General features: G+C 49.6%; 1 protein-coding gene across 1 annotated transcript; it reads left to right on the top strand.

Annotated features, from left to right (window-relative positions):
* Window positions 1–4,103: 4,103 nt before the first annotated feature.
* USP27X (ubiquitin specific peptidase 27 X-linked) lies at window positions 4,104–7,794 on the top strand. The gene is made up of 2 exons (XM_062183108.1): window positions 4,104–4,430; window positions 5,167–7,794. The coding sequence occupies exons 1-2, from the start codon at window positions 4,104–4,106 to the stop codon at window positions 7,501–7,503; spliced, it is 2,664 nt and encodes an 887-aa protein (XP_062039092.1). The 3' UTR covers window positions 7,504–7,794.
* Window positions 7,795–9,289: the final 1,495 nt, after the last annotated feature.

The following is a 9,289-nucleotide window of genomic DNA, read 5'->3' as shown; positions in this document are numbered from 1 at the left end:
AGATTTCAAAGGAAAGAATTTTCCAAACAGAAGAAACAACGAGGGCATAGGTTTGGGAGCAGGAGACAGCTGAGCTTAGTCAAGGCCCAGCAGTAAGTCCTGTTTGTGACAAGGCTGAATTGATAGGAAGCAAGGTCTAAGAAATCAAGGGCAGAGGCTGGCACTGTGGGGCAGCGGGTTAACGCCCTGGCCTGAAGCGCTGGCATCCCAGCCGGTTTGAGACCCAGCTGTTCCACTTCTGATCCAGCTCTCTGCTATGGCCTGGGAAAGCAGAAGATAGCCCAAATCCTTGGGCTTCTGCACCCATGTGGGAGACCTGGAAGAAGCTCCTGGCTCCTGGCTCCAGATCAGCGCAGCTCCGGCCGTTGCGGCCAACTGGGGAGTGAACCAGTGGATGGAAGACCTCTCTCTCTCTCTCTCTGCCTTTCCTCTGTGTAACTCTGAATTTCAAATAAATAAATAAATCTTAAAAAAAAAGGAAATCAAGGGCAGATCCTGGAGGTTCTTAAAGGCCAGGATAAGGACTTGAGACTTTGCTAGGAGTCAAACAGAAAGCCTGCTTTCACTTAGAAATTGTGTTCAGCTACACATAACTGGGATCCAAATAATAAATACTTAAATAGGATGACATTTTGAGCCTCACACTGGTTCTGTCGAGTGTGAGACACACCAGTATTTTATGTGCCATCAAGAAAGAAAATTGAAAATGTTACCAAATATAATCATGGACTGTCATTCAAAGATTTCAGCGATGGAAAGAAAGATGAGTATTTAGAATAAAAATCTCAGCTTAGTGGATAAATGACTACCAAGTTTGCTCTCATATTCTCATCAGAAGTGTAGACCATGCCCAGTAATTACTGATCACTTGTGTTTTGCTTTTGTTATTTTCTGAAACTACTTCCTAACAACAATTGGATCTCTTATTTGGAACAGGTCAGAATACAGCCATCAATGCTCATTTAAAAAGATTTTTCATTCTTACTGTATATACATGATGAATCCTGCAACATTGAAAGCATCTTTTTTAAAAAGGCCTAAATAAAGGCTTCAGCAATGTTAAAACATGAAGTGATGTACCACTGAGTTGATAAAATACACCATAGCATTTTTTTCCTCATGTAAGAATAGGCATAGTGATGATCAGTACTTTTTAAACTTCCTCATGACTGAATGCAAGATGTCTACTCAGTTATAGCCATTAAACCCTCGTTTGCAGGAGAAGAAAGAGAAACTAGAAGTGGGAAAATGCCTTCTAGTCAAGTCTTCTGTATTAATTTAAGGATCACTTTATAAAGTCTCTCCCTAAAAACCTCATTGGAATCTGTATTGGCATTGCACTGGATGTGTATATCAAGTTGGAGAGAACTTCTGTATATTACAGTTTGATTTACATTTCATAAAAGGGATATATGTATAAGACAATGGTATTTGCATAGATGGTTTCTCAAAGGATAAATGAAAACATGTTAACAGGTGGTTATTTCAGGGAAATAGAACTGGGTATGACTGGTGGGGGAGAGAGGGACTTTAACTTTTCATGGCATGCCCTCTTCTATACCTTTGTTTTTTTATAAACCACAAATATTGATATTTTACTTTAATAATAATCAATATAAACCAGTAACTTTCAAAATGGAGTATGCATTACCCTGGGGTACAGGAGTTTTAAGGGTATCAATCTCTAAATCCTCAAATTTTGTATTCAGTCTTTGAAAATCGATCTGCCATAGAACATACTGGTAGTGGAGAAATCAAGTAGGTTCTCTTTTCTGTCTCTTTTTCCCAGTGGCCCTTTTTGCCCATCACAAAAGCAAAGTATATCTTTTGCTCATCCTGAATCACACCTGGGGGCACTGCCCTGTGACATAAGACCCTCAAGGTACCAGACAGACAATTCCAAACACTGCTGTAAGTGATGAACAACAACAATAAAAAAAAAAAAAAAACCCTGCTGCCACAAATGAATGGGAATCAAATCCTTCTGCAACTCAGATGGTATCCAATTCTTTGCTTCCAATAAAACTGAAGGAAAACCCAGTGGAGTTATTAGCTGATAAATCATGAGAAACAATGTTGAAGATAAATCATTGTGTAATTTTCCCATCTATCTTCAAAGGAATCCAAAGACTTGCAAGATGCTTAAAAAATATCATTTCCATTTACTTCTGTGTGCTAACATTGGACCAAACAGAAAAATGAAAATTGATGCTGAATCCTGTCTCATTCTAGCAATAATATTTATACACGGATACACCATTTTTTTCCTGAAAAAAGTCTTGTTTCCAACAAACTTTTGTTTTTATGTTTAATACTTACCTATGAAGATTAATATGGTTACAATCTTTCGATTCCTCATATTCTAATACTAATAGTCATGATAATGAAGTAAGAGCAAAATTGTAAACAATACCTAGTGTTTTGTGATCACAGGAACATTTAACAGGCAAATATATATATATATATATATTGCTGCAGAGAAATATACAGGATAATCAATCAAATCATTTCAACAGCAAAAATGTATATTATTGCAATCAAATTCTATTGACAATAGAGTGGAATCAAGAACTCAAGGAGAATAGGGAAAATGTAAAACCTCCAAGTATCAAACAAGAGCTCAGTCATGAATTTTTAAGCCAAATGACAGTGGCTCTCAAATCACGAAGGTCCTTAGATTTCACCGGATTCATGTAAAACAGTGACGTAAGAGTTTTATTTTTAACACCTGTCAGAAATTACACTGTTGCAGCGACTGACATTTGTGATACAAAAATTCAGATGTCAATCTAAGAAGGTGTGAAGGAGCATACCAAGCATACCATTTTTCAATTATTTTTAGAGAGAATTTTGATATAAACCAATAGTTTTATGTAAACATACAAAAAAAAAAAAAAAAAAGAGGAGAAATTGTCATTTACTCTTTTGCCACCTTGTGGCCAGAGTTGTATTTAGCCTAGCCACAGCAACTGCAAGGAGGAACTCTCTCCTAAGATCAGCTCCTTCTGCCAGCCTTCTGTTAGGTCTTTGTGAGGCAGAGATGGTGACATTGGCCTCGGGATGGAATCCAGACCCATACAAACACTAAGCATCTAAAGATTATGGTGGCACTCTCCACCAGTGATTCCAAGTGAAAGTAGCATGCAATCGCGGCGGGGGGGGGGGGGTAGAAATTGTAAGAAAGTTCAACCAAGTTCTGTTTTGTTTTGTTTTGTTTTGTTTTTTTCTCATGAGGACTATTATAAAAAACAAGAAAGTGTTTCTGGTATATATATGTTGACTGTTTGCTTTATAGTATCTCTTCCCTGCTAGTGATTTAAGTCTTCCTTAGTGTGCCTTTTGGGGGAAGCCAGCCCAACTGTGGCCCTGGGGTAAGTCTGGTTCAGTGCTGTGCCCGCAGTTCCTAATACAACACCTGGCTGTGAGTCAAAGACGAATATACATCTGTTGAGTGAATGTTGGCAAAACTCTCCACTTCCAGAACATGTTGGCCTGACCAGAGGTGGGGTGGGACTGTGGGCTTCTGCAGGGAGTTGATCAGTAAGGCAACCAACTTAACATGGGTGGTTTAAGGGCAGAGAGTCCCAGGCACAGTAGAGATGGCTAAGTCTCCTTCTCGTCTGATAGTTGGGATGAGTAACCCCTGGTCCTCTCGGCACACTCCATGACATCAGTCACTTTTAGCAGCAGCAGCTGCAGCAGCAGCAGCAGCAGCAGCAGCAGCAAAATTCTTGTAGCTCATGTGCTAGGTGGGGTTCCTCTGGTTGCAGGCCACACAGGGCAGGCATCCATTGGAAGATGCTGGGTGCTTCAAGGAACTGAAGAGCTGACTTGAGCAGGTGACTTAAGGGCAGGCAGCAGGCCACCCTCTGCTGTGTGGGAGCCAGGCAGCCTCACTTAAGGGCTCCCCAGTCCTCAAGACCAACACCTGCTGCTAACCCAGGAGGCCTGCCCCGCCCCGCCCCCTCCCTGGAGGAAGGGGACAGGTGGGGGGCGGGGGACGGGCCGCCTGTGCAGGCCAAGGAGAGCTTGGCTGGGTATCATCAGGCAGGACAGCCCCAGAGCCCGAGCCCGAGCCCGAGCCCGGCAGTGTGCACTAGGCCATGGCCAGCAGCTACCAGGACTCGGAGAGCAGCAGGCTCGCCCGCTGCCCTGGCTGCACTCCCCAGAACCAGCAGCTACAGCAGCCCCCTCCACACACGGATTCCCAGAGGCCCCTGACACTCATGCCCGCCCCCTCTCCCCGCTGGCCGCTCCACACACTTCTACCTGCTGCCCGACCTGGGACCCTGCAGGTTGCAAGGGTCTTGGGACTGTGTCTTGTAGCTTGCACCCCTCTCCCAGCTGTAGGGGAGGTGCTGGCTGTGGAGCTGGCCTGGTCTCGCTCGCTGGCCTTGAATTTTGTCTCCGGGCTGCTCAGCGTCTGCCAGGTCAGGAGGCCAGCTGGCACCCCGCTCCTGGCCTTGGGAGCCCAGGGAGGAGGCGAGGGGCAGAGCCAGACTCAGCAGAGAGCTGATAAGATGGGCAGGGGATGTGCCTCTCCAGGCCCAGTGGCCTTGGGGGCACTGCCCCTCCGGATCTGAAGGGAGTAGGAGCTTCATCCTTTTCAGGAAGGGCAGGTCCCGGGGTGGGAGGGGAGCTTGGGGGCAGGGCTGGGGGCAGCCTCGGCCCTGAAAAGGATGGCCTGCCCTCCGGACTCTCCTCTGCGGGGGCATTTCCTAGCGGGAGACACGTTTCTGGACTGGGCAACCGCTGCGCCCCCCGCCCCGCATTGCTGGGGGAAGCCTGCACAGGGGAAGGGAAGGACGAGGAGAGGGGAGGAGACGATGAAGGGGGTCAGAGCAGCGATTGGAGCTGAGAACTGGAAGCGCCTTAAAGAGACTGCGCGGTCCCCGCCCCCCTTCCCGCCAGCCTCAATGAATTAGAGCTGTGTTTCCCAAACTTGCCTGATCAGAAGCAGCCTCTGGGGCCCCAGTTAGAGATACAGGTTCCGGAGTGCCTCCCGTCCAGAGACTGACTCAGTAGGCCTGCGGGTGGGGCCGAGGACTCTGTGATTTTTTTTTTTTTTTTGAACACGCTCCCCCACGTGATTCTCGTGAACAAGCAAGTTTGGGAAATATTGAATTAAAGGAAACGGGGCCTGGCTGCAGAAGCGGCCTCCGCTAGGGGGCTTCGGCGGGAGGATCCCCGGGGGCGTCGCCTGCTTCCGCCGCCGCCTCCTTCAGTGAAAGTCCCTTTTGGGTCCAGCTGCCACGGCCGCCGCGCTCCCTCAGGCCGGGCGGGGGACACCCCAGGTCTGCGTGGCCCCCGCGCCGCCACGCCCAGTGGCCGCCCGAGCCCTGCGAGCAGGGGGAGGAGCCGCCGCCAGTGGAGGCGGAGGAGGTAGAGGAGGCGGAGACGGCGGAGACGGCGGAGAAGGCGGAGAGGAAGGTGGAGGCGGAGGCGGAGGCGAAGGTGGAGGGGAAGGTGGAGGCGGCGGGGAAGGTGGACGCCGCCGGGAAGGTGGAGACGGCGGGGAAGGTGGACGCCGCCGGGAAGGTAGAGACGGCGGAGGGTCCCGGCCGCCGGGCTGAGCTCAAGCTGGAGCCCGAACCCGAGCCGGTACGGGAGGCGGAGCAGGAGCCGGAGGGGGAGCCGAAGCAGGAGCTGGAGGATGAGGACCCAGCGCGGAGCGGCGGTGGCGGCAGCGGCGACGAGGTTCCTCCCCCCACCCTCCCCTCCGACCCGCCGCGGCCCCCCGATCCCTCTCCGCGTCGCAGTCGTGCCCCGCGCCGCCGACCCCGGCCCCGGCCCCAGACCCGGCTCCGGACCCCGCCGCAGCCTAGGCCACGGCCCCCGCCCCGGCCCCGACCCCGACGCGGCCCTGGGGGCGGATGCCTGGATGTGGATTTTGCCTTGGGGCCCCCGGGTTGTTCCCACGTGAACAGTTTTAAGGTGGGAGAGAACTGGAGGCAGGAACTGCGGGTCATCTACCAGTGCTTCGTGTGGTGTGGAACCCCCGAGACCAGGAAAAGCAAGGCCAAGTCTTGCGTGTGCCATGTGTGCGGTGCCCATCTGAACAGACTCCACTCTTGCCTTTCCTGCGTCTTCTTTGGCTGCTTCACTGAGAAGCACATTCATGAGCACGCCGAGGCGAAGCAACACACCTTAGCCGTGGACCTCTACTATGGGGGGATCTACTGCTTCATGTGTAAGGACTATGTGTATGACAAAGACATTGAGCAGATTGCCAAAGAAGAGCAAGGAGAAGCTCTGAAGTTACAAGCCTCCGCCTCAAGCGAGGTTTCTCACCAGCAGTGTTCAGGGCCTGGGCTTGGTGACAAATACCCGACCTGGGAAACCACCAAGCCCGAGTTAGAACTGCTAGGACACAACCCCAGGAGAAGGAGAATTGCCTCCAGCTTCACCATCGGGTTAAGGGGACTCATCAACCTCGGCAACACGTGCTTTATGAACTGCATCGTCCAGGCCCTGACGCACACTCCCATCCTGAGAGATTTCTTTCTCTCTGACCGGCACCGCTGTGAGATGCCGAGCCCGGAGTTGTGTCTGGTCTGTGAGATGTCCTCGCTCTTTCGGGAGCTCTATTCCGGAAACCCGTCTCCTCATGTTCCCTACAAGTTACTGCACCTGGTGTGGATCCACGCTCGCCATTTAGCCGGGTACAGGCAGCAGGATGCCCACGAGTTCCTCATCGCGGCCTTGGATGTCCTACACAGGCACTGCAAGGGTGATGACGTGGGCAAGGCGGCCAACAATCCCAACCACTGTAACTGCATCATAGACCAAATCTTCACGGGGGGCCTGCAGTCAGATGTCACCTGCCAGGCCTGCCATGGCGTCTCCACCACCATAGACCCGTGCTGGGACATCAGTTTGGACTTGCCTGGCTCCAGCACATCTTTCTGGCCCATGAGTCCAGGGAGGGAGAGCAGCGTGAATGGGGAAAGCCACCTACCAGGTATCAGCACCCTCACAGACTGCTTGCGAAGGTTTACGAGGCCAGAGCACTTAGGTAGCAGTGCCAAAATCAAATGCGGTGGGTGCCAAAGCTACCAAGAATCCACCAAACAGCTCACCATGAATAAATTGCCAGTTGTTGCCTGTTTTCATTTCAAACGGTTTGAACACTCAGCCAAACAGAGGCGCAAGATCACTACATACATTTCCTTTCCTCTGGAGCTGGATATGACACCGTTTATGGCCTCGAGTAAAGAGAGCAGAATAAATGGACAATTGCAGCTGCCAACCAACAGTGGAAGCAACGAGAATAAGTATTCCTTGTTTGCTGTGGTTAATCACCAGGGAACCTTAGAGAGTGGCCACTACACCAGCTTCATCCGGCACCACAAGGACCAGTGGTTCAAGTGTGATGATGCCGTCATCACCAAGGCCAGTATTAAGGACGTATTGGACAGTGAAGGGTATTTACTGTTCTATCACAAACAGGTCCTGGAACATGAGTCAGAAAAAGTGAAAGAAATGAATACGCAAGCCTACTGAAGTGACACACAAGATCTACCTGGAACGGAAGATGACGACACCCATAGTACAACTGGTATCAAGATTTGAAGGACCTACTTGACCATGGCCTAGGGGCCTGACAGAGTAAGAACTGAACAGTACCCAGTGTCCCGAAGGTCCTGAATGGAAGAGGATTAGAAGGGGAGGGAGATGAGGCTCTAGTCTAAGCAGTCACTGAGAGGAAAACTAAATGGCAGGAACGCTGTGGGTGGGGAAGGCAAGAGCAGGAAAATCTGACACTGGTACATATCCTATATTCCTCCAAAAGGTCGTGTGGGAAGGTGGGGGGGAGGGGGGAGGTGGGGGGGTGTGCCCTTGTAACCGTAAAACATCTTTCTCCATGGGTGTTTCAGCTTCAATTGACCAATCACATAACAGTTATACGTTTGGAGGAGGGGAAAAAGAAAAGCTTATAAAAACGTTGCCCATTACATACATGGGTGTGAAAGCAGAAAAGCGGAGGAGGCAGGGATACTTCATTGACAAACACCTTTGCCAGTTTCTTTGTATTAGTGATTTTTGTGCTACTAAATGCAGTATTTAAAAAAAAAGAAAGAAAAGCCCACATGGGCTAGTGAAAGGAGATGGAATAAGGGGGCTTGTGTAAGAGGGGGTGGTGATTGCTCCCAAAGTAGAGAAGACAAGAAATGCTGTAAGATAAGTGATCAACACAGACAGGCCTCAGCTGACAGTATAGTGTGTGCGTGTTTAAAAAACAAAACAAAAAAAAGCTGTATGATATACTTGAGCAAATCAATGAACCTCTTTGCGATTGTTTTCTCATCTGTAAAATGCAGATAATTCCTACCTTAATGGGTTGTTGTTAAAGATTAAATGATATAAATGTGTCAAAGTATAAAGTAAAAGGCTTGGAACTTTGTAGGGACTCAGTAAACGTTTGTTGGATCCCCAATCTGAAGCTTCTTTGGGCCAGGTGGTGAATGCGTCAGAGGGGAGAGGCAGTCCCGCCTGAGACTTAGGCAACAGAAAGAACATGTTGTGTCACATGTAGTCACACGCACGCTTGTGTGTGCACGTTCTTAACCCCTTACCCCCCCCCAACACTGTGTGCTTGGAGCCCCAAGTCAATGGACTCCATCATTGTCCCTTATATACAGGGCATCAACGGTCAGTGTTATACTTGGCCCTGGGGGTGGGGAGAGCCACAAGAGTCCATGAAGGTCATCATTCCGTCCATGTGGAAGACGGTCATACTGTTTTCATGACTCAGCAGCCCAGTGATGTGATTCTCATAGGCTGCAGGGCTTGTACTTGAGGGCATTTGGTGGTTCTTGTCTTCTAAAAGCTTTATGGGTTTAGCTGCCGTATTCACTCAGAAGCACGGATCAGTGGGGAAAGACGGTTCCCAAGCTCACTTGGTCCATCAGGCCAGAAATATACAAACAGGTTTGCTGGTCCTTTCCTGACCTCACAGGGCAGAACAGCCTGCAGAGAACTAAGCCAAGCCAGATGGGATGAGCCCGGGAAGGGGTGGGGGAGTAAGGGCTGTGTCCTTTTCTTCTGAACACCATGTACACAAGTAGTGTTACTTAGTTGTTGCCTGGAGGAAAACAATCTACTAGATCCATGGGGCTTGCATCCACTGCCTCTGGTAACAGCCTTGTTCCCCATGGCTTCACGAGTCTAGTTTGTGGTCAAGTCGTTTGCAAATAGAAATTTATGTGGTTGTTTGTGCATCCCCAAATAGATTTTAAGGACAGGGGTTGTGTCTCCTGCTAGCTAGCACAGAGCCTTGCACCTGGTA

The sequence above is a fragment of the Lepus europaeus genome, chromosome X (genome assembly GCF_033115175.1).
Source record: "Lepus europaeus isolate LE1 chromosome X, mLepTim1.pri, whole genome shotgun sequence".
NCBI classification, from domain to species: domain Eukaryota; kingdom Metazoa; phylum Chordata; class Mammalia; order Lagomorpha; family Leporidae; genus Lepus; species Lepus europaeus.
Note: the sequence above shows the minus strand (reverse complement) of the source record. Positions and strands in the feature narration are given on the sequence as shown.

Excerpts from the sequence above, each read along its gene's own strand:
- USP27X (XM_062183108.1), top strand. The coding sequence starts at position 4,104 with ATGGCCAGCAGCTACCAGGACTCGGAGAGCAGCAGGCTCGCCCGCTGC. Across the intron at positions 4,431-5,166 it reads GGCTGCTCAGCGTCTGCCAG|GGGGCTTCGGCGGGAGGATC; the intron begins GTCAGGAGGCCA and ends GGCCTCCGCTAG.